At 44.2% G+C, this 25,504-nt stretch overlaps 1 protein-coding gene and 1 long non-coding RNA gene across 5 annotated transcripts in view; one reads left to right on the top strand and one right to left on the bottom strand.

Moving 5' to 3' along the window:
• LOC140185574 (uncharacterized) overlaps positions 1 to 14,280 on the top strand; it is a 34,681-nt gene extending 20,401 nt beyond the window's left edge. The window contains exon 3 of the long non-coding RNA XR_011882657.1: positions 12,718 to 14,280. This is a non-coding gene — a long non-coding RNA (uncharacterized lncRNA). The remainder of the gene's footprint in view (positions 1 to 12,717) is intronic.
• The window catches only part of LOC140185573 (arsenite methyltransferase-like), a 65,282-nt gene that overhangs the window by 20,698 nt on the left and 19,080 nt on the right, over positions 1 to 25,504 (bottom strand). For all 4 annotated transcript variants that reach the window (XM_072238925.1, XM_072238927.1, XM_072238926.1 and 1 more), the window contains 6 exons: positions 16,408 to 16,544; positions 14,037 to 14,106; positions 12,691 to 12,772; positions 11,915 to 12,046; positions 9,575 to 9,717; positions 8,001 to 8,135 (listed from right to left, as the gene is read on the bottom strand). In XM_072238925.1, the coding sequence (XP_072095026.1) occupies positions 8,001 to 8,135; positions 9,575 to 9,717; positions 11,915 to 12,046; positions 12,691 to 12,772; positions 14,037 to 14,106; positions 16,408 to 16,544 (699 nt within the window). The remainder of the gene's footprint in view (positions 1 to 8,000; positions 8,136 to 9,574; positions 9,718 to 11,914; positions 12,047 to 12,690; positions 12,773 to 14,036; positions 14,107 to 16,407; positions 16,545 to 25,504) is intronic.

Here is a 25,504-nt window from a genome sequence, read left to right as displayed (position 1 = left end):
GGTGGTGCAGGAGGGAGGGTTTAAACTACATAGATTACTGGACTCTTTTCTGAGATATGTGGGTCCTGTATAAGAGAGATGAGTTGCAGCCAAACTGGAGGAGAACGATTATCTTGGCAGAGAGATTTGCTGGTGCTGCTTGGAAGGGTTTCAACTAGTCTGGCAGTAGGGTAGAATCCAAAAAGGCAATGTAGTAGATGGGAAAGATGGAACAAACTTAAAAGCTAAAGTGAAAAAATGCAGTAGGCAGGACAGGAAGGGGCTAGATAGGGAGGGTGGGAGGCCTGATAGAATCACAGAACACTACAGCGCAGAAACAGACGCTTCGGCCCATCTAGTCCATGCCTAGTATTAATCCGCCTAGTCCAATTGACCTGCACCTGGACCATAGCCCTCCATACACCCCTACAAATGTACTTATCCAAACTTCTCTTAAATGTTGAAATTGAACCCCCATCCACCACTTCCTCAGGCAGCTCATTCCACACTCTCAGTCCCCTCTGAGTTAAAGCTGTTCCCCCTCACGTTCAGACATTTCACCTTTCATCCTTTACCCTTGACCTCTCATTCTAGTCTCACCCTACCTCAGTGGAGAAAGCCTGCTTGCACTTACCCTCTCTATACTGCTCGTAATTTTGTGTACCTCTACACTCCAGGGAATAAAGTCCAAACCAATTCAACCTTTCCCTATAACTCAGGTCCTCAAGTTCACACAACCTATAAATCCACTTTCAATGATTCTTCATCTCCTGTTCTTGATATTTATTGCTTATTTATTATTATTTCTTTCTTTTTGTATTCGACAGTTTGTTGTCTTTTGCACAATGATAGAATGCCCAAGTTGCTGTGGTCTTTCAATGATTCTGTTATGGTTATTATTCTATTGTAGAGTATACCCACAAGAAAATTAATCTCAAGGTTGTATATGGTGACATTTATCTACTGAGAAAATAGTTACTTAATGAACTTTGAACATCTTTGTAAATGTTCTCTGCATTCTTTCAATCTTATTGACATCTTTCCTGTAGGTAGGTGACCAAACTAGACACAATATTCTAAATTAGGACCTCACCAACATCTTATAAAACTTCAACAGATGAATGTGTGGCTGAAGAACTAGTGCAGGACACAGGGCTTCAGATTTCTGGATCATTGGGCTCTCTTCTGGGGAAGTTATGACCTGAATAAAAAGACTGGGTTACACCTGAACCTGATGGGGACCATTAGAATTCTGGGCAGGTTTGCTCGAGCTCTGGGGAGGGTTTAAACTAATGTGGCAGGAGGGTGGGGACTGGAGTGATGGAGCTGGGGATGAGACAATTGGTATAGTGCTGTGTATATACCAATATTCCAAATAGATGCTGTGTATAGCGAGATTGTGAGGAAGGAAAGGCAGATGATTGGGTGAAATTGCAGTCGGTGGGATGAGTTAGAGTGTAATAAGGCTAAAATCAAAAAGGACGATGAATACAGGATTGAAGGTGTTACATTTGAATGCACGCAGTATATGGAATAAGTTAGATGATCTTGCAGTTAAGAGATTGCCAGGTATGATGCTGTGTGGCACCTCTGAATCCTGGCTGGAAGAAGATCATAGTTGGAGCTTAACATCCAAGGATATACATTGTAGCGAAAGGACAGGCAGGTAGGCAAAGGGGGTGGGGTGGCACAGTTGGTTAAAAAAAAAAATGAAATCTAATCCTTAGGAACAGGTGACATAGGATTGGCAGATATAGGTTCCTTGTGGGTAGAGTTAAGGAACTGAAGGGGTAAAAAGACCCTAATGGGAGTTATATACAGACCTTCGAACAGTAGCCAGGAGGTGGGCTACAAATTACAATGGGAGATAGAAAAGACATGAAAAAAGGGCAGTGTCCGATAATCATGGGGGATTTAAATATGCAGGCAGATTGGGATCCAACGCTAAGCTGATTTCCCAAGAGAGGAATTTTGTAGAGTATCTAAGAGGTGGCTTTTTAGAGCAACTTGTGTTTGACTGGTGTCACCCGTCTTGTAAAGATACTGCCTAGAAAGGGTTAATGGTAAACCATTTCTGTAGAATTTGCCAAGGACAATCGTGGTCAGAGACCATAATCGCCCACACCGTATGACACAGCTCAAAATTATGATGATGACCTCACTAGGTTGTGGCATATGGGGTAATCCTGTGATTACAACCCTAGATGTTCTTTTCTTTAAACTTAGAACCTCAGACTCCCTAAATGCTCTCTTCAGGACCTCATCTGCCTTTCTGCCTTGGCCATGGGTACAGATGTGGACCACAAGCACTGGGTACTCACCCTCCCCTGCCTTTCCAGGGGCAGATGAGATAAGGAGACAGACTGAGATAGTTTAGAGACCTTGGCTTGTTTAGTGGTTAATAAGATTAAAAACCTCAAGGAAACTTTCTTTCATTTGTATTTAGCCACAACTTTCTGGAATAATCATGTTTAGTCCTGGATGTAAACTGTATCTGTCTGCACCTTGTGTGGGACACACTGTGAACTACGAGATCTGAGTTAAAATGCAGCCGTGCCAATAAACTTTGGTGAGGGTGACTACATACTCAGACATTCATTTCACTTTCCATTTCTTGCCTCACTAGCTCATAAAATGGTGAGAAATTCCCCAGAGGTCCCGTCCTTTGTAAGCTTACGTTAGCATGCATCTCCTTTTTAAACAAAATCACATGCAACTTTGTGTTGGTAAATTCACTTCCTTGTAGCTTTATCTTTCTTCTCCTTTCCCCCCCACCCACCACCCCACTGCAATCAGACTCCTGACGCAGTCACCATCCTGGGGATGCTACCACATACTCAGGCTCTTCACTCCACTGCTCTTGGTTACTTCAGCATTTCTTAGGATCGCACTACAGGCTTTGTACCATTCTGTTGTTTTTCACCCATTGCTGCGTTTATTATTGGACGGCATGGCACCACAGCGGCAGGCGTAACACTTTATGCCGCCATTAATAGTGGTGCAATTCCCACCAGCTTTTACGTTCTCCCCATAACTGCGTGAGTTTCCTCCAGGTGCTTTAGTTTCTCCCCACATGCAGGTCAGTAAGGGTTAGTAACTTGTGGATGTGCTCTGTTGGCGTGGGACTCACGGTGACACTTGCAAATGGCCCCCAGCACATCCTTGGACTGTGTTGGTTGTTAATACAAATGGTTCATTTCACTGTTTGCTTCAATGTACACGTGACAAACAAAGCTATTGTTTATCTTCATCTTCCTGGTCAGTGGCTGCCTGGGCCAGATCACCATGAGCTAACCTCTGCTGTAAAAGTATCTCAGTAATTGTTTTCCAGCCCAATCCACTTCTCCAAAAGAAAAACAGAAATTCTCACTTGATGATGTTTCTTTTTGCATCAGAAATATAAACAGAACAATCAAATAATTACAACTGAGAGGAAAAAAATTCTATGAATTTCATCTAACACACACTGAAGATGTTTTGCTTTCTGTGTTTAAGAAAGCCATCTGGTAGGTGACCTTCCTTCCAATCTTAGCCTCCAGCCTTTTGATTAAACGTATGATGTGGCAAGGACCACATTCACTGGCCATTCCTGGTTGTCTGAGAACACAGGGGAGAGCCATCTCCTTGAACTCTACAATCTACATGATGAAAGTACTTCTACAGTGTCTCCAACCTTCACTATTGACCTTCATAGATCAAAGTACTGAGTACAGGAAATAGGATGTTATGTCCAAGTTGTGCAAGGCATTGATAAGGCTTAATTTGGAGTACTGTGTGCAGCTTTAGACACCTACACCTGCTATAGGAAAGATGTAAATAAGACTGAAAGAGTATAGAGAAAATTTTAAAGGATGTTGCCAGACTGAAGAACCTGAGTAATAAAGTTTCAGGAAACATTGAATAGGTTAGGATTTCATTCTCTAGAATGTAGAAGACTGAGGGGGTATTTGATACAGGTATACAAAATAATGAGGGGTATAGGTAGAGTAAATGCAAGCAGGGTTTTTCCACTATGGTTGGGTGAGACTAGAACTAGAGGTCACGGGTTAAGGGTGAGAGGTGAAACGTTTAAGAAGAACATGAGAAGAAACTTCTTCACTCAGAGGGCGATGAGAGTGTGAGATGAGCTGCCAGTGGTGGAAACAATTTCGATTTCAGCAGTTAAGAGAAGTTTGGATAGTTACATGAATGGGAGGGTTATAGTCCGGATACAGAACGATGGGTCTAGGCAGTTTAAATGGTTTGGCATGGGCTAGATGGGCCAAAAGGCCTGTTTCTGTGCTGCAGTTTTCTATGACACACTCTTGAATTGGATTCTCATTCAGTCCAGCACAAGCCTGATGTCATCCAAAATGCAACTTTGCACAGTGTCACATGATGCCTTTCTGTGCTGAAATAATACCTCCCATTTAAAGTTCTCAGTTCTGTCTCAGTGCATTGTTACATCAGGAATTTGGAGGCAGCAAAGTTAAGGAAAATCTGCATATTTTCAGGTCAAGGTGGTGACTGACTCTGGAGGGGAACAATCGTTTTTTATTGATGCACCATAAACAACACACTATCTGGGTAGAGGTGACCAGCATGGCCCTATTACTTGCTCAGATTTCTCTTGACTACTTTAATGGTTCGACATGGGCTAGATGGGCCCATGCTGAACCAAGACTCGTATGGCCAGATTTGGGAACAGCTTCTTTCCAATTGTGATAAAACTGCAGAATGGGGTCAGGTCCACCGACGTCACGCCGGTGTTCTTCTCTGACCACTGCCTTCTGAGAGCCACCTGTCACTTACGGGAGGACCAGAAGGCAGGCAGGGGGACGTGGAAGCTGAACGTAAAGCTGCTGACCCCAGAGAACATCGAGGAACTAGAGAGGGAGTACACAGGTTGGAGAACCTTGAAAGCCTTCTTTGATTCCCCGGTTCACTGGTGGGAAGCCACCAAGGAGAACATTAAGAGGTTCTTCATCCGCAAGGGTATTCAGAAGGCAAGGCAGGAGCAGAGGGAACTGCGTAAACTCCAGACAGAGTTGCAGCAACTTCTCCTTCTGCAGTCGAAGGGGGTGGATGTCAGGGAGGAACTGCGAGAGGTGAAGGGCCGGCAAGCCCAGCACCTCGCCGCTGAATCCTCCAAGATCATCTTCCGATCAAGGGTCCAAACCGTGGAGCAGGACGAGACGTGCTCACGCTTCTTCTTCCAAAAGGTGCACAGGGGGAGCTCTGTGATCCACAACCTTAAGGAAGAGGACGGCTCAGTCGCGTCCTCGCAGACCGACATACTGAGGATCTGCAAGTCCTTCTATGCCGGTCTGTACGAGGAAAAGGCCACAGAATCCACAGCCTCCCGCAACTTCCTGTCGTCTATCACGCAGGTCTTAGACAACGGCAAGCGGGAGAGTCTGGATCAGCCACTGACCCTGGACGAGCTGACAGGCTCCATCCGTTCCTTCGGGTCGGGTAAGACTCCCGGAAGCGACGGCTTACCGGCCGAGTTGTACTCGGCTCTGTGGAACTGGATGGGCCCAGACCTGCTGGAAGTGTACAACGCTATGCTTCTGGCCGGCAGTATGTCTGAGTCCATGAGGAAGGGCATCATCACCCTCATCTACAAGCAGAAGGGGGAAAGGGAGGACATTAGGAATTGGAGACCCATCTCTCTCCTGAATGTGGACTACAAGATCCTGTCCAAGGCTATCGCCAACAGGGTCAAGTCTGCTCTGGGACAGGTGATCCACCCGGACCAAACCTGTGCTGTACCGGGCAGGAAGATCTCAGACAGCCTCGCGCTGCTGAGGGACACCATCGCCTACGTGCAGGACAGGGGGGTGGACGCCTGCCTGGTCAGCTTGGACCAGGAGAAAGCCTTCGACAGGATATCGCACACGTACATGGCGGACGTGCTCTCCAAAATGGGATTTGGGGAGGGAATCCGGAATTGGATCAGACTGCTCTACACAGACATCCGTAGTGCAGTCCAGGTCAACGGGTGGGAAACAGACAGCTTCCCCATCAGGTCTGGAGTCAGGCAGGGCTGCCCCCTCTCCCCTGTCTTGTTTGTCTGCTGCATAGAACCCTTTGTGGAAGCCATCAGGAGGGATGAGGGCATAAGAGGGGTGATGCTGCCAGGCAGTGGAGGGACCCAAGTGAAAACCTCCCTGTACATGGACGACGTCACCGTCTTCTGCTCTGATCCGAGGTCAGTTCGCAGGTTGATTGGCACCTGCGAACAGTTCGAGCTAGCGTCGGGGGCCAGGGTCAACCGCACGAAGAGCGAAGTCATGCTCTTTGGCAACTGGCCCGACCGATCCAGCGTCCCCTTCACCATCAGGTCTGACCACGTGAAGGTGTTGGGGATCTGGTTCGGAGGGGCTGAGGCGTGCAACAAGAACTGGCAGGAGCGGACTGCCAAGGTGAAACAGAAACTGGGACTGTGGGGAGGGCGCTCCCTGTCGATAACGGGCAAGAACCTGGTCATCAGGTGTGAGGTGCTCTCAGGGCTGCTGTACTTGGCGCAGGTCTGGCCCGTCCCCCGCTCCTACAGCTCGGAAATCACCCGGGCTGTCTTCAGATTCGTCTGGGGATCCAAGATGGAGCGGGTGAGACGGACCGCCATGCACAAGTCCCTGGACAACGGGGGCAAGAACGTCCCCAATGTCGCCCTCACCCTGATGGCCAGCTTCGTATGTGGCTGCATCAGGTTGTGTGTAGAGCCCAGGTATGTGGGCACCAAGTACCACTATGTGCCCAGGTTCTACTTGTCGCCCTGGCTGCGAAGGATGGGTCTGGCCCCACTCCCGCGCAACGCCCCAGTCAGCTGGTCGTTGCCGGCATACCTGTCCTACGTTGCAAAGTTCTTCCAGGAGAACGCCTTTGACCACAAGGCCATCAGGCAGTGGTCGGCACGAAGTGTCCTGCAGGCACTGCAGGAGAAGGACGTGATGGACACAGTGGGGTGGTTCCCTGAGCAGACTGTCCAGTTCATCTGGCAAAATGCCTCATCGCCAGATCTCACCAACAGGCACCAAGACCTCGCCTGGCTGGCGGTGAGAGGGGCCCTCCCAGTCGGAGCCCTCCTGTACGCCCGGAACGTCGTCTCCGCACCCCACTGCCCACGGGAGGACTGCAGTGAGGAGGAGTCTGTGACCCACCTCTTTGCACACTGCCAGTTCGCAAAGAGGGTGTGGAGGAGGATGGACGGGCTAGTGTCACGTTTCATCCCCAGCAGCTGCGTGACAGAGGACTCTCTGATCTACGGGCTGTTCCCGGGGACGCACACGGAGACCAACATCCGGTGCTGCTGGCAGATCATCAACTCGGTGAAAGACGCTATTTGGTCAGCCCGAAACTTGATGATCTACCAGCACATGGAGATGTCCGTGGGAGAATGCTGCCGACTGGCACACTCTCGGCTGCAGGAGTACGTGCTGAGGGACGCACTGAAACTTGGTGCAGCCACCGCAAGGGCCCGGTGGGGAAGGACCACAGTATAGGTTTCTCCACCCGTGGGAGTGGGAGGGGTCGGTGGGCGAGGAGTATACCCCTCAACAATGAGATGCTAAGCTGAACTACTGGAGTGCCACGTGGGTGGCTATAAACACGGGTATTTTACTGAGTATAATGGAAACGTATGTAAAGGATGAAAAGTTATTGAATGGTTTATTGTATATATTTATTTTTGAATAAAGTATATTTTGAAATTAAAAAAAAAAAAAAAAAAAAACTGCAGAATGGATCCTGACCCGGATCTGGGCCGTACCCTCCAAATATCCGGACCTGCCTCTTGGGTTTTTTGCACTACCTTACTTTCCATTTTTCTATTTTCTATTTGTGATTTATAATTTAAATTTTTATATTTACTAATTTTTAATATTTAATATTTGTAATCCAGGGAGTGGGAAGCGCAGAATCAAATATCGCTGTGATGATTGTACGTTCTAGTACCAATTGTTTGGCGACAATAAAGTATAAAGTATAATTAACATGGAAAACCAAGCGACCTTGTTTTAAATGTTGGACATTCTTACCTGTGACTCAGTGGGTGGGCATTCTGCAGAGCTGGGAGACACTTTGGCAAGTGACTGAATAGTGAAATCATTCACAAATCGGGAGCTGTTGAGAATCGCTGCGGTTTCCTCGTCCACAATCACAGTCTGTCCTTCCTGGTCAAAAGAATGAGCGGACCCTGATTCAATGCTTGCCGATTGGAAAAGACATCCATCTGCATTACTTACCGCAAGACGCTTCCGGAAATTGGACAAGTATATGAGAGAAAAGGGAATAGAAAGAGCTGATGAAAGGTGGAACGGGAACCAATATTGTGGGCCGAAGGGCCTGTTTCTGTGATACTCTGAAATCATTCTGATTGGTTTGCATCTTGGTCTGGTACAGTGATTCAAATGCGCAGGAATAATGAAGCTGCAGATAGTAGCGGACTCTGCCCAATACATCACGGGTACATCCCTCCCCGCCATTGGCAGTGTCTACAGGAGGTGCTTCTTCAAGGCAAGATCCATCAAAGGTCCCCATAACTGAGTCATGACATCATCTCACAGCTACCGTCAGGCAGGAAGTCCTACACCACCAGGTTCGTGAACAACTACTTCCCATCAAGCACTGGGTTCTCAAACCAACCAGCAGAACCCTGGTGGAGGACTTTGTCAAATGCTGCGACCTGAATCATCTGCAGCTCAACATCAGTAAAACAAAGGAGATGGTGATGGACTTTAGGAAGAGTAAGCCTGCACTGTTCCCTGTTTCTATTGATGGTGAGGACGTGAATGGGGTGAGGATCTACAAGGCCCTGGGGGTGCACCCGGCTGACAGACTTGAGTGGAGCACCATCACAAAGGCTGTATACAAGGGCCAGTCGCCTCTACTCCCTGATGAGACAGAGGCCCTTTGGAGTATGCAGGCTTCTCCTTCACATGTTCTACCAGTCTGTTGTCACCAGTACAATCTTCTATGCGGTGGTGTGCTGGGCACTGGCATCAACATGGGCGATGCCAACAGGCTCAATGAACTAATGAGAAAGGCTAGCTCTATTGTAGGAGTCAAACTGGACACACTGGAGGCTGTGGTAGAACAATGGACCCTACGGAAAATCCTGGCAACTCTGGACAATGTTTCTCACCCTCTGCATGCCATCGTGCCTGAACACAGGAATATTCTTGTAATAAGACTAAGACAACTGCGCTGCTCCAAAGGGGTCATCCTTACCCTCGGCCATTAGGCTCTATAGTGAACCAGCCTGTAGCCGGGGAAGCGATGAACCCCTCCCGTTAGACTACTTGAGATAACTTATTTTTAGTCTTTCTACTTGTCTCTCTTCTATCTGTGTATCTGTGCACTTGTCATGCTACTGTGACATTGCAATTTCCTCTGGGATCAATATTTATCTAATCACTAAAATTTTGCAACATTATGACCACTTTGCACTAAAACAGAGATAAGATGGGATACTTTGCTGATACATATTCCATATATTTCCACTTGCACCTGAAGGTTTTGTGACTTTGAACCCTCCTTATCCAAGTCAAAAAAAACTTATTTCTAGGTCATGAATTCCTTGAAAAGCTAGAGCTTAAAACTTGTATCTTACTTTAAACGTGTAATTGACGTCAAACTCCAGTTTCTCTCTGCAGCCCGTGATGGAGCCATTGTAAATTACACAGCTTTTCTCTCTTGCAGTGCCGGCTGGGATCTTGAACAGTCGACATGTGACAGAAACAAACTTGTAGCCACCTGCGGAAAGTTTGAAAAGTTAAAATGGGTTCCACTAAATACTGTAGTAGGGAGCTGGTACAGGCAGCTGTAGGCTGAAAGGCTCTTTGTGCTTTATCATACTGTATCAATCACCGCAATGTTAACGTGCAAAGCACAGTCTGGTGCTTAAACGTGTTTACGTAAAGTCCCACACATAAAAGTTGCTGGTGAACGCAACAGGCCAGGCAGCATCTCTAGGAAGAGGTACAGTCGATGTTTCGGGCCGAGACCCTTCGTCAGGACGCAAGGGTCTGTGTGTTAGTGGGATGCAGAAACTGATGTTGATGTTTCACCGCAGATACAGAGTCAAGGTGTCACAACACTGACATAACATCATTGAATGATAAAGCACAAAAAACCATTCAGCCCACAGGTACCTGTACTAGCTCTCTGTTATTAATTAATCCCAATCTCCTGACTTTTTCCCCCCATAACCTGTACTCCCAAAACCTCGTCAATAATGTGCCCTGAAGGGCCTGCTTCTGTGCTGAACTGTTCTATTGACAGGTGTACTGTTGAACGCATCCTGACTGGTTGTATCATGGTCTGGTATCGCGATTCAAATATGCAGGAATGTAAGGAGCCACAGAGTGTAGTGGACTCGACCCAACAGATCATGGGCACAACCCTCCCCACCATCGGAAGCATGTACATGAGACGATGCTTCAAGGAGATAACATCAAAAATCCTCACTATCCGGGCCATGCCATCTTCTCACAGCTACATTTGGGCAGGTGGTACAGAGGTCTGAACTCCCACATCACCAGGTTCAAGGAAAACTACTTCCCCTCAACTATTTGTTTCTTGAACCAACCTGCACACACCTAATCATTGCAAGTTTAGCAACACTACAACCACTTTGATCACTTTACCCTAGAATGGTCTTTGTTTTGTTCTTATCCTGTTCTTTCTTGTAAAAATTGCACATAGTGCGTTTCCCTTATGGATGTTGGGTATCTGATGCTCCGTGCCTGTGATACTGCCGCTAGTGAGTTTTTCATTGCCCCTGTGCACACACAGATTAGTGCAGATGACGATAAACTCCACTTTAATGTCAATACTCAATAGTCTCTGAACGGCTGGAGCCAGGATTGAGAATGCTCTGGGTCGGGATACAACAGAAACTGGGATCGGGAATGCTGAAAAATCAGGAAAATGATCAACTGCTCCTTTTTCCTGGAATTCCCTCCATGACAGCCCTACATATGCACCTTCACCGGAGAGACTGCCAGGATTCAAGGCGACACTCACCACCACTTTTTGAACTGTGGCGTTTACCAGCAACGCCCAAATCACAAAAAAAATTAAAAATCTTAAGAATTTGGAGAAGCTTCTCTTTGATTGATGCCACAAGAATGCAAAATGCATTAACCATTGCACTAACTGATTACCCTGAACTCTTCCGCAACCTTTCCTCAATTTATCTAAATACATCATGGTTTTAAAACTGTCCCTTACTCCTCTTCTCAGCCTTGGAGAACTACTGTCCCTCCTGTCTGCCAAAGTAATCAAATCTCCATCACTTCATCCCTCTGGACACCCACAGCCTGACTTTATCACCTTATAAACCCCAATGCTCAAACGTTGGTTTCGGATTTACCATTAAACTAATCTCTGATCAGCCCTTGCCTAATCCCATCCCTAATCCCAAAACTTCACGCCCTCTGCTCAATATTTTTTACCTCATACTTCAGCCTTGTGAACAACTTTGCTGCCAATGCTTTTACCCACCTGGCTCCCACACTCCAAACTTCCCTCCAAATCCCCTCAAGATCCTTCTTGACACCTTCTCCTTGATTACTCTCTCCATTATTGCCTATGGGTTGGGTCCAATTTCCTCTCTGCTTCAGTGATGTAGGATCTAAGGCTCCTGTACCTCCTGCCCAATGGTAGTAGCAGGGAGAGGGCCTGGCTGGGATGAGGGGGTCTTTAATGATGGATGCTGCTTTCTTGGGACATCACTCCATGTTAATGTACTCTATGGAGGAGAGGACTTTGCCTATGATGAACTGGGCTGTATCCACCACTATCTGTATCTTTTTCTGTTCCTGGGCATTAGTGTTTTCGTACCAGCACATGATGCGACCAGTTCGGCCACAATCATTAAGCAATTTTCCATATCAAAGTGAATAATGTGCAGACACAAACAGATGTTGAGGTCTCTTTGGTTACTTACCAATTAACTCCTGGAGTTCTTCATTAACCACGGGGACCTTGGCGGCACTGACCAGTCGTGGGGCACTGAACCCCATCTTCTCCACAATTTTGAGAAACTCTTTCCACCAGAGAGCTCCACCCAGACACTCACCTGAAGGAAAATCATTCAACAAATTACATTACATTCTTTCAGACCTCCCTGCACCTAACAGCAGCAGGCCAACGCTCCCCCTCGTACAGGCACAGAGAGAAACATTGAGCTCGGAAGCTCACGTGCCGCACGTAGCACATTACGCATCAGGAGCAACAGGGTACGGCACAGCAGCATAGCGTTTAGCGGAACACTTTCAAGCACCAGCAATTGGGGTTCAATCCTGCTACTGCCTGTAAGGAGTTTGTACATTCTCCCTGTGACCACATGGGTTTCCTCCGGGTGCCCCTGTTTCCTTCCACATAGACGTATGGGTTAGGATTAGTAAGTTGTGGGCATGGTATGTTTGTGCCGGAAAGGTGGTGAAAGCAGCAGGCTCCCCCCACCACATATGGTCTTATAATGGGAGAATGGATCACCTCATGATAAAATGGCGGAGCAGACTCGATGGGCCGAATGGCTGACTTCTGCTCCTTTGTCTTATGGTCTCATATACATTGGTTTGATTTGATGCAAACAACAGATCTCGCCGTACGTTTCAATGTATGTCACAAATTAAGCCAATCTAACCACTTAATATTTCTCAGAAACAATAAATGGTACTGGCATTGTGCTTGTGTTACTTATGAATATTTTCCTCTTACCCCACAAAACCTTGTGCTTTCTCACAGATTCTGGAAGTTCACCGTCAGCATAGATATCACTGAAGTACATCTCACCACCATCCTGACAATGAGAAAATCAATTCCTGTAACTGTAGAAGGTCCAATATGTCGGATGCATTCAGCTCTTTAGGAATTGAATGAGTCTGTGTTGCAGAATTATCATAAAGTCAATAACTAAAAACTGTCTTGTCATTCTCCAGATCTTTCTGGGAAATGAGTCAACCCTTACACACTCATGAACACACCATCCCCTGGATGTCGGTCATGGCAGAGACGATCTGCCTCTCATTCCATCCCTATACCAAGATTTGCTGCATCCCAACTACCTCATCCATCCACTACAGGAGCCTGACATTCCTGCTGCCTGCGAGTCCGTGAGCCTAACGGAGGCTGGAGGCTGTCTGACTCCGTGAGCGAGTAGCTGGAGGGATAAACGGGATTGTTTTGCTGTGCTCCCCAGGCGTAGCCTCAGCAAAGATGGCAGCAGCACACGGATGGCACGCAAGTAATGAATACCTTGCCAGTCAGGGTGGACCGCAGATGTTATGTGCGAGTTGTCTACGTGATACGTAAGCCAGGGTAGCACGATATGGACAGCAAGCCACATAGCAGGCTCCCTGTCTCCAGGCAGCTGATGAATCCAAAAGAACAGCAGAAACCGATACAGTTTGGCACCAGCAGTGTCTCAGGAGTTGCCAGTCAGCATTAAACTCAATATAGGGACTTAAGTACCGGATATTTCCTCAGGGTTTACTCCCAAACCCTTCCTCAATCTACACTTATTCCTTTGGTATAGTCGCAAAGCAGCAGAGGTTTGAGATCAGAGTTTTCCTTCGCCTAGATCAACTGCCAACCACGGCTGACAAGACCCATCTGCCCCAAGCAACTGGTTTTAAGGTGCCAGTAACCTGCCTTTGGCCCTTCTTCTGTCAGTAGAAACAGTTCTGCCGGGCTTAGTAGCTAAGCCACACGTGAAGGCCAGGAGCTGGACTTGGTTGTCAGATTCGCATGGCATTGGGAGAACTTAAAAGGTAATGGGAACTTGTCCCCATTACCATCCCCAGCTATAACAACCTTAAGGAACTGTTTACTATTTACCTGTGCTGTGCACTACATGCAGTTCAGAATTGTATTTTATTAATATATTTATGGTAACATTTTGTTTTAGGTGCTGTGTGTGGGTGCACTGTCGTCCAGTGGAACATTGTTTCCTTCGGTTGGATATATGTACAGTCAGATGACAATAAACTTGAAATAAAAACTTTTCACAGTCGCTTGATACTCCTGACAATAAAAAAACAGCATGACCAATACTAAACAGGTACCTTTAACACTCGATAGGCCTCTTCCAGCACAGCTGCTTTATCTGGCGATAAGTTAATCACGCAATTTGATCTGAAAAGAAAAATTATAAAATTTTATAATATTACCAGCAGTATCAGTGGTCTACGGCACTCACGGAGCCCAAATCAATCGAGACTAAGAGTGCAGGGACTATTCCAGTCAGAGTGTTTAAAACAACACAGTAGAACCACGGACATAGCTGCAAATGCATCCACGAGCTTAACATAAGGCATTAAATCCTTCAATTTGTTTTATTGCATTGAAACAATCAGTGGAAATCCACAGGAATGCATTGATTATAAATCTCATTTGCCTCACAGTCAAAAGTTTTAATAACATTACCCTCCTAAACCCCAAAAATATCTGCAAAGTCTATAATAACATTTGTACAATAACACAGCATAGCAACCAGGGTAAGATTTTAGTGTCAGTGATTGGAGTTCAATCCCACTACTGTGTAAGGAGTTTGTACATTCTCCCCATGATGGCACGGGTTTCTTCTTGGTGTTCCAGTTTCCTCCCACGTTGTGGGCTGTGTTGGCTCCGGAAGCACGGCAACACTGTGGGCTGCCCCCAACACACCCCCCGACTGTGCTGGTCATTGATGTAAATGACGCATTTCACCGTATTTTTCAATATTTCAATCTACCTGTGACAAATAAAGCTATTTTTTTTTAAATCATCTTTAAATCTGTGGAATTCACTGCCAAAGACAGCCGCTCAGGCCAAGTAATTCAGTATATTTAAGGTAAGGTTGATAGGATCTTGATTAGTAAGGGTATCAAAGGCTACGAGGAGAAGGCATGGAGAGGGATAATAAATTAGCCATACTTGTTTGCTCTGCCATTCACAATGGGCAAATAGCCTAATTCTGTTCCTTCATCTTATGGTCTTATTGTCTAAATCAAACAGACAAATATAAATCCATCATTAATCTACCACTGAAAATTAAACACTGCAAAAACTGCAGTTTACGAAGAAATAATTTTGTCAATCCTATTTTACAGAGAAATGAACAGAACAGAATTGTGGATATAATGGACATCTGTCGTTTTTCTATCCCGAATGCGCTTACTCAGCAAATTCCTGCCATTACTTATCTCATCTATCGCCTGTTCAGAGTTAAACAACACCAGTGGGATGTGTCAGAATCCAAGGAATGGCAGTGGATGCATTGGGAGGGGCACAACACTACACAGAGGTATAAATCTTGCAATCATCTGATACTGTCTCCCAAAGCCACGTACTGTCGCACTACAGCACAGAAACAGGCCTTCCGACTCATCTAGTCCATGCCGAACTGTTACTCTGTCTAGTTCCATCGACCCGCACCTGAGCCATAGCTCTTCATACCCCTCCCATTTATGTACTTCACTAAACTTCTCTTAAATGTTAAAAATCAAACTGAGAACCAACACTTCTACTGGCAGCTCATTTAACACTCTCACCACCCTCTGAATGAAGATGCTCCCCTCAGGTTTCCCTTAAATATCTCACCTTTCACACTTAACCTATGATCCCCAGTTCTAGTCTCACACAATCTCTGTGGAAAAAGCATTTACCCTATCCATGCTTCTCATAAGTGAGTGTACCTCTATCAAATCTCCTTTATTCTCCTACACTCCAGGAAAAAAGCCCATACCTATTCAACCTTTCCCTATAACCCGGGTCTTCAATTCCTAGCAGCATCCTTGTAAATCTTCTCTGTACCTTTTCAACCTTGTTTCCTGAAGGTAGGTGACCAGAACTGCACAATATTCTCCAAATTAGACCTCACCAACATCTTATACAATTTCAACATAACATCCCCACTCCTGTACTCAATACTTTGATTTATGAAGGCCAATATCCCAAAAGCTTTCTTCACAACCTGTGACACCTCTTTTAAAGAATTATGGATCCATATTCCCAGATCCTTCTTGTCCAAAATGTCACAGTGAAATACAGTGACATGCTGCAGGCTGCTTACAAAACTTCTAAATAGTAATTACTCTCTGTGCAATCTGCAGCATGTAATTTTCTTTTAAGCAACATACTTTTGATTTTTAAAGCTCAAACAAGTTACAGGGTTACAAGTTACTGTGACAAATAAGCACTCTGATAATGAACATTGACCTCTGTTCTCCTCTCATACTCCTACACTCAGAGAAAAGAACTGGCCAGTTTGCCACATTTTCCAAGTGTTCATTCTGGGGAAAACAACTCAGCTGTTCAAAAAGGGGGAAGCTCACATGATTAAAAAAAATTTCTATAACCCACAGGATTACTCTGACCCTAGGCAGCTCAAAGGTAAAAGCCAGGAAAGTTAAACTACAAAATACCAGAAGAAATGAAGTTACTTTTTAAACGTACATAATAATATCAAAGGTATTATCTTTCAATCCAACATCACCAAGGTTTTCAATGTATCCTTGAAGGAAATCCACATTGGGTTTACTGAAGCCAAACTTCTCCGTGTGATAGTCAATAAACTTCCTTGCCAGTTGTATCTGCAGGACAAAAATCAACAGGTAAACAAGAACGTTCCTCATAGCGAAAAGTTTCCAACCCAAGTTATTTATCAAAACATTATACATTAAGGGGCATAAATTGAGTGGACAGCCAGAACTTTTTTTTACCCCGGGGCAGAAATGGCTAATATGAGGAGCAGAGCTTTAAGATAATTAGAGGAAAGTATAGGGGGGATGCTTTTAGATAGGCAAATGGATGGAAGAAAACTGGAGGGCTATGTAGGAGGGAAGAGTTAGATTGCAAGATCAAAAGTTCTAAGTAAATTTATTACCCAAATTACATATATGTCACCACATACAACATTTTCTTGCAGAAAAACTCAATAAATCCATAACAGAACAATACCAATAAAAAAAACTATGAAAGACCACACCAACTTAGGTGGTCATGCAATGTGCAAAAGACAACAAACTGCGCAAATACAAAAAGAAATAATAAGTAAGCAGCACTCCGCCTTCTACCTGTGGACATGTAAAACACAGTGTCTTTCTGTCTGCCTTTAATTTCTCCCTTTCCCGACTTAAACTTTGACATTTTAACTTTATTCAGTCGGATCTTTCAAAGTGATCATTATAACTATGGCTACCTTGAGAAGCGCTAAAAAAATTCCCAATACTGGTAGTGATAAATCTAAAAGAACTGACGAAGCTTCTGAAGAGCCAGCCTGGGTTAACAGATCAGAGACTCAAATGAGCTCTATTGTCACTGAATTAACTCAACTAAAAGAAAGTCTTCTTCCTTTGGAGGGAAAAATTGATTCTTTGAGCTTGGATCTTAAAGAAGTAACTCGTAATGCGGCTGATATTTCTTCTCGTTTGGAAAAAGCACAATGTCAGATTGTTGATTTGGAATCTTGTTCTCGTCGTTATAATATTCGAATTGTTGGATTGAAAGAGAAATCACAATCTGCCGACATACTGGACTATTTCGCTAAAATGTTTCAATCTCTATTTCCTGAGGCATTTTCACAATTGCCCGACATTGAAATACCCCACAGGGTTGGAACTCCGAGACAAGGTAAAAACAGACATGTTATCGTGTGTTTCCTCCGTATTCGAGATAAAGACCGTATTATTAAACGGCAAGAAAACAAAGACTGTTTAAATTTCAAGGCTCTGAGATTCATTTCTTTCAAGATTTTCCACGTGAAGTTGTTCAGCAACGTTCTAGATTCGTGACCATAATGCGAATGGCCTTTCAAAAACAGATGTATCCCTTCCTTCTTTAGCCAGCTAAATTAAGGCTTCTCGCTAAAGACTCTGGGGTTCGTATCTTTGAGGATCCAGCCGACGCACTGCGTTTTATTAATTCTCTCCTGGATGAGTCCGAAGCCTGAAGTTTAAAAGACTTCAGTTATTCGATCGTTTTGTGATACAAGGAATGATGAGATCAGAAGAACTGAGAAGTACAGTAAGTCTTGGTATTAAAAAGTACTTTTATCTTTGAAATAGACTGGTTTGGACAGTTTTAACTTCAGAAGATATTTCATGGGATTTATTGGAAGATTGTAGAAATTTTAAACCATTTAGAATTTCTTTCTGTTTGCTACATATATGAATTAATTGTTTCTTTTTGCTTTGTATGGCTTTGATAAGAAATTTTAACTACTATTTTTGGAAGTGCTCTTTTTCTTATCTAATGTTATGGTTACTTTCTAAATTGAAGGCCGTTTCTGTTAACTGTTTTCTCTAATTTATTTGTAATGGGTTGTATGTCGGCTGTAATGAGTTGTATACCTGGGAGAGGGAAACAGATTACTTTTTTTTATTTGTACCTTTTACTTAGGCAAGTGGAGTTCAGAATTGCTTCTATGCATTTCTTGGGGCTTGCATCGATTAATATCCACTTATTTCTGGGCTTTGTAGGTTGGGTAGGGTTTTTCCCTTTTTTTTAATTTCTATTTTTTATTCCCATTATGGAATTCCGGAGCGTACACAAATTATTATCACTGTTGTTTAACACTGCCATTCAAAATTTCCTTATCCTGACATGTGTTTAACTGTTTTCTTTAGGTATAAAGTTTCATGATGTTAGTTAAACAGTTAAATGTTTTAAGTTGGAATGTCCGTGGTTGGAATCATCCTATTAAGCGTAAGAAAACATTTAAAATTATTAATCAATTCCAACCTGATATAATCTTTGTATAAGAGACACATGTCAAATTATATGATAACAATCGATTTTTTAAATTTTGGAAGGACCCTCAGATTCATGCAAACTCTCAAAGTAAGATTAGGGGTGTTTCCATTTTTATTGATTCCAATATTCCCTTTAATCAGGAGGATATTATATCTGATATTAATGGTAGATTTTTGATTGTTAAAGGAACAATTTACAATAAGAAAATGGTTTTGGTTAATATATATGGACCAAATACCTTTTTGTTGGGTTTGTGGAACAATCTATGCCTATTCTGGTATCTGTCCCCCACTTTTCCTTCGCTACATCAACGATTGCATTGGCGCTGCTTCCTGCACGCATGCAGAACTCGTTGACTTTATTAACTTTGCCTCCAACTTTCACCCCGCCCTCAAGTTTACCTGGTCCATTTCCGACGCCTCCCTCCCCTTTCTAGATCTTTCTGTCTCTGTCTCTGGAGACAGCTTATCCACTGATGTCTACTATAAGCCTACTGACTCTCACAGCTATCTGGACTATTCCTCTTCTCACCCTGTCTCTTGCAAAAACGCCATCCCCTTCTCGCAATTCCTCCGTCTCCACCACATCTGCTCTCAGGATGAGGCTTTTCATTCTAGGACGAGGGAGATGTCCTCCTTTTTTAAAGAAAGGGGCTTCCCTTCCTCCACTATCAACTCTGCTCTTAAACGCATCTCCCCCATTTCATGTACATCTGCTCTCACTTCATCCTCCCGCCACCCCACTAGGAATAGGGTTCCCCTGGTCCTCACCTACCACCCCACCAGCCTGCGGGTCCAACCTATTATTCTCCATAACTTCCGCCACCTCCAAGGGGATCCCACCACTAAGCACATCTTTCCCTCCCCCACCCCCGCTTTCTGCAGGGATCGCTCCCTACGCAACTTCCTTGTCCATTCGTCCCCCCCATCCCTCCCCACTGATCTCCCTCCTGGCACTTATCCGTGTAAGCGGAACAAGTGCTACACATGCCCTCACACTTCCTCCCTTACCACCATTCAGGGCCCCAAACAGTCCTTCCAGGTGAGGCAACACTTCACCTGTGAGTCGACTGGGGTGATATACTGCGTCCGGTGCTCCCGATGTGGCCTCTTATATATTGGCGAGACCCGACGCAGACTGGGAGACCGCTTTGCTGAACATCTACGCTCTGTCCGCCAGAGAAAGCAGGATCTCCCAGTGGCCACACATTTTAATTCCACATCCTATTCCCATTCTGACATGTCTATCCACTGCCTCCTCTACTGTAAAGATGAAGCCACACTCAGGTTGGAGGAACAACACCTTATATTCCGTCTGGGTAGCCTCCAACCTGATGGCATGAACATCGACTTCTCTAACTTCCGCTAAGGCCCCACCTCCCCCTCGTACCCCATCTGTTACTTATTTTTATGCACACATTCTTTCTCTCACTCTCCTTTTTCTCCCTCTGTTCCTCTGAATATACCTCTTGCCCATCCTCTGGGTCCCCCCCCCTCGTCTTTCTTCCCGGACCGCCTGTCCCATGATCCTCTCGTATCACTTTTGCCTATCACCTGTCCAGCTCTTGGCTCCATCCCTCCCCCTCCTGTCTTCTCCTATCATTTTGGATCTCCCCCTCCCCCTCCAACTTTCAAATCCCGTACTCACTCTTCCTTCAGTTAGTCCTGACGAAGGGTCTCGGCCTGAAACGTTAACTGCACCTCTTCCTACAGATGCTGCCTGGCCTGCTGCGTTCACCAACAACTTTGATGTGTGTTGCTTGAATTTCCAGCATCTGCAGAATTCCTGTTGTTTGGACCAAATACTGATAATTCTTCATTTTTTAAAGATATTTTTGCTCTATTACCTGATTTAAATGAATATGTTATTAATAGGTGGAGATTTTAATATTTGCTTAAATCCCTTGTTAAATAAATCATCTAGACATCAACTCCCTAATCGTTCTGCATCACTTATTAATTCCTTTTTAATTGATTATGGTTTAATTGAAGTCTGGAGACATATGCATCCTACTGATAGAGAATATTCCTTTTTTTCCCCAAACGTTCCTAATAAGTATTCCAGAATCGACTATTTTATAGCCGACCCTCGACTTTTACTTAACGTTCAGAAATGTGAATATGATGCAATTGTTATTTCTGATCATGCTCCTTTAAATTTAATATCTGATTTGAAGGATGTTGTTTCTACAAGACCACCTTGGTGTTTTCCAGAACATTTGTTACAAAGTTCAGATTTTGTTGAGTTTATTGAAACTCAGATAAGAGTTTTTTCTCTTTAATAATACAGGAAATGTCTCAAAGTTAGTAATTTGGGATACGTTAAAAGCTTATTTACGTGGTCAGATTACTTCTTATTTAGCTAAGTTGAAGAAACAGACAAGAATAGAACTTGATAAAATTGCTAAATAAATTAAAAGAATTACATAATTTCAATGCAATCTTTCCAAACGTTGAATTGTTTAAAAGAAGAGTGGAACTACAATCACAATATAATTTACTATTAACTTATCCTATTGAAGGATATTTGCTTAAATTAAAAAGTCAGTTTTATATTTTTGGGGATAAAAATAATAGGCTATTAGCTTCCCAATTAAGGGTTGCTAAAGCTAAAAGACAAATTTTAAAAATTTGTAAAGATAATGGAGATATAGTAAGTAATTATGAAGATATTAATAATATCTTTCAGGATTTTTATTCCGATCTTTATAAATCTCAGTTTCCAGCAGATCCCTCTAAGATGAAAGCTTTTTTATATAAGATTAAATTTCTTCAAATTACTGCTGAAGATCAACAGACCCTTAATGCTCCAATTGTTGAGCATGAAATTCAGAAAGCTATATGGTCAATGCAATCAGGTAAAGCTCCTGGACTCGATGGTTATTCGGTAGGATATTACAAAAAATTTGAAAAATTACTTTCTCCACACCTTTTGGAAATATTTCATGAATCTTTTGAGAAAGGTAATTTACCCTGTTCTTTTTATGAAGCTTCTGTTTCTTTAATCCTTAAGAAAGATAAAGATCCTACTGAATGCTCATCTTGTAGACCTATTTCGTTATTAAATGTGGATGCTAAAATTCTTTCCAAGATAATGGCTAACCGTTTGGAAAACATTTTATCTAAAATTATCTCTATGGATCAAACAGGCTTTATTAGAGGCCGTTACTCTTTTTCTAATGTTCGGAGATTGATGAATATTATATATTCACCATTATCCAAAACACCCCAATGTGTTATTTCGCCGACTGATACCGATCCACAAAGCACGCAGGGGTGCAGCGGTAGCCGGGAGGCACACAGCACATCTTTAAGAAAAAAGCCGAAACAAACATGCTAATTAATTAGGTGCCGCCCGGCACGTGATTGTCAGCCCAGATCAATGCTGATTTCCGATTGCGTCATCTCTGATCTGGGCCGACAATTACGTGGCAGGTGGCACCTAATTAATTAGCATGTGTATTTGTGCTTTTTTTCTTAAAGATGGGTTGTGTGCCTCCCGGCTACCGCTGCTTTCTCCGCGAATCGTTATCTGTCGGTGGCCTGGGCGTTGGGGTGGTGGGACACTGAGGTGTCATCTCATCGTCATCTGTTTCCATTAGAGCAGGCAGCTCATCTTCTCCTATGACTGCCCATCTCGATGTCGAAGGTCGAGGTTCATCGTCTGCTGTGGCTGATGTGGAAGGCTTGCTTGACTGCGGAGCCTCGCGCATTTTTCTATCACACAGTTCTTTGTAAGGACTCAAACCATCTTGCAAATATCCCCTAAACCTACATACCCTTTCAAAATTAAAGTCGTACTTTATCATTGCAGCAAAAATCTCACACAGTTGCTTCACGTTCAGTTCGCTATTGCATTCGGTTTCAATTGTTATCCTTTTTTCTTCCAATTGCATCAGCTCTTCATCTATCATATCTTGGTCATGGGATGCCAAAACCTCTTCAACATCAGCTTCGTCAACTTCCACAAGCCAAACTCACTTTGTCCTTGCTTCGTTCACCACGATCGAAACGCTTAATTATGTCTACTTTTACGCTAAGTGAACACCCTTTTCCGATACCATAGAACTCATCTTGCAAACAGCTGATCACAGAAACGTGTTTCAGCAAGGCCAGCGAGAATGCTGTTCCGAATCCGGGGAGAGTGGTTGCTCGGGGTGCACGCTGATTTTTTTTCCCGTAACAGTGAAAACACCTTCTGAAAGCGAAAACAGGGTACTAATGTAGGTCTTTCGTAACAGTGAGGTTTCGTAAACTGAACGTTCGAAAAGCGGTGATGGGTAAATGATAAGGCACCAGAGGGAAGTCTGAGTCTTTTCCAAAGTAATGTTGTGGGAGTCGTCATCCCCGCTGAGGGTGCAGGTTGGACTTGATGAGGTTTCAGCTGAAAGTCTGGAGGGCAAAGCTGGAGGGTGAAGTCCAGAGGTAGAAAGCTGGAAAGGTCAAAGAACAAAGATGAAGAATTCATCGGTAGGGGCCCGAAGGTAGAGACTGCAATTCCAGGCCAGAGACTGGAAGTTGGAGGCCCGGTGTCTGAGAGACTGAGACCAAGTACAGGCGGCTCGGAGGCCTATCCTGGGTTTGAAGGCTTGGGTTTGCTGTGCTCTGCACTCTGCCGTGTTGTTCTGATAAACATGGTGGGAATGTTATGTTGGCACCAGAACACATGGCCACACTCGAATGCTGCCCCCGTGCCCTCCTTTGTTGTTAACGCAAACAACTCATTCCACTGTACGTTTGATACACGTGATAAATACATTTCAATCTGAATCCGAACATCGGAATGTCAGGCTAGTTTTTGTTCAGTCTGCAGTGGGACCAGGACTCTCAATGGGCTGGTTCCGAAATCAGCCCTGATCAACACCCACATAAGAAACTGTAAGCTTCGGGTCTCTTTCGCAGTGTTAACGGAGAATGACGACTTGTTCATTTTATGTTCAGTATTGATGAATAATACTCTACTGAGAAAGCCTGGCATGCATTTGGAGATGTTAAACAAAGTCAGGTAAAAAATGATTACTGCCCTGAATCACCAATAAAGACAGGGTTTCTGTGTTAGAGATGGTGCAGGATGCTGCCTGAACTAGAGAGTACGTCTTTGGAGGAAAGGTTGAGTGAGCTAGGGCTTTTCTCTTTGGAGCAAAGGAGGATGAGAGGTGACTTGACAGAGGTGTACAAGGTGAGAAGTGGCACAGATCGAGTGGACAGACAGAGACTTCTTCCCACTGCGGCAAGGGCTAGGACACGAGAACTTACCTTACGATGAGTACCGGGTTTATTTTTTTTTACACAGTGAGTGGTGGGTGTTTGGAATGCAGTGCCGGGGGTGTGATGGTAGAGAGACATAGCATGAGAATTGGTCAAGTGTATTGTAACAAAGGTGAGAAAAAATGTCATCAGTGAGGGGCGGCGGCGGCTTGGTCATTAAATTCATTAGAAACAGAGACTGATGAGAATTATGGATAATAAGGGAGCTCAGGGTGATATCAGGGCAACAGTGAAATAGCCAAGACTGTGATGACTGACTCTACTCCTGCCCCTTCTTCCTGTGATCTTTGTTTAACAACCAAAATAAGATACAAGACCAAAAGATATAGGAGCAGAATTAGGCCACTCAGCCCATCGAGTCTGCTCCACCATTCCATCATGGCTGATTTATTATCCCTCTCAACCCCATTCTCCTGCCTTCTTCCCATTTCCTTTGGTGTCCTGACCAATCAAGAGCTTATCAGACTCCACTTTAAATGTACCCAGTGACCTGGTCTCCACCGTTGTCCTTGGCAATGAATTCCACAGATTCAGCACCCCCTTTTCAGTAACTCGTACAACTGGAAGCCACAATACTGCAATTCTGCTGCAAAACCGCAGGTGGCACAGGGATGAAGTGGTCGGGAAAGATACCAGGCTAAAAGGACAAGGTGAGAGACACATCTGTTCAGATCAACTGGAACAGCCCTCAAGTTTAGAAGGTCGCAGCAATAATTTCCCTTCAGCCTTCTGCCCGGACAAGCAGAGACTCAGAAAGAGAACTGAGGGCTCCCAATCACTTTCAGATTCAGATTTATTCATCATATGTACAAGGAAACACACGATGAAATACGGTCACCTGTGTTATAACCAACATATTGAAGAATGTGCAGGGGGCTGCTGGCACATGTCACAACACATAGCATGTCCACAATGCTCAAGAGAACACAGAATCGCACCCACACCCTCTCTTTTTCTCTGCAAGTGTGGTTTAATTACTTCAATGTCCTACTCCACAAGTGCTTTGTTTTCCAAACATTGATCTAAATCCTTGTTGAAGGATTACCATTGTATCTACCTCAGTCCATTCAGACAGGGCATAACAATCTGCCCTGGTCACTGGTTGCTCTGTGCGTCTCTGTTCTTGGAGAAACAGAACACAGAACAGTACAGTACAGGAATGGGCCCTTTGTCCCACCGACCTCCGCGTCAAACATGACGCCAGATTAAATTAAATCTCTTCTGCCCACGCATCATCCATATCCCTCCATTCCCTACATATTCACGTGTCTATCAACCCCTTAAACACCACTGTCATATCTGCTTCTACCATGAATTCGGGCAGTGTGCTCCGTTTTCTTCCCCTTTAAACCTTCCCCCTCTCAGCTTAAATGTTTAAAGGTTCATTTAATATCAGAGAATGTATACAGCATACAACCTGAAAATCACACTCTTCACAGACGTCCAGGAAACAAGAATCCCATAGAATGAATGATAGAAACACTGAAGCCCCAAAGTCCTCTTATAGTCAACATTTCAACCTTAGGAAAATG

This window comes from Mobula birostris, chromosome 21 (genome assembly GCF_030028105.1).
Source record: "Mobula birostris isolate sMobBir1 chromosome 21, sMobBir1.hap1, whole genome shotgun sequence".
NCBI lineage: Eukaryota > Metazoa > Chordata > Chondrichthyes > Myliobatiformes > Myliobatidae > Mobula > Mobula birostris.
This window is presented reverse-complemented; position numbering and strand designations above follow the sequence as displayed.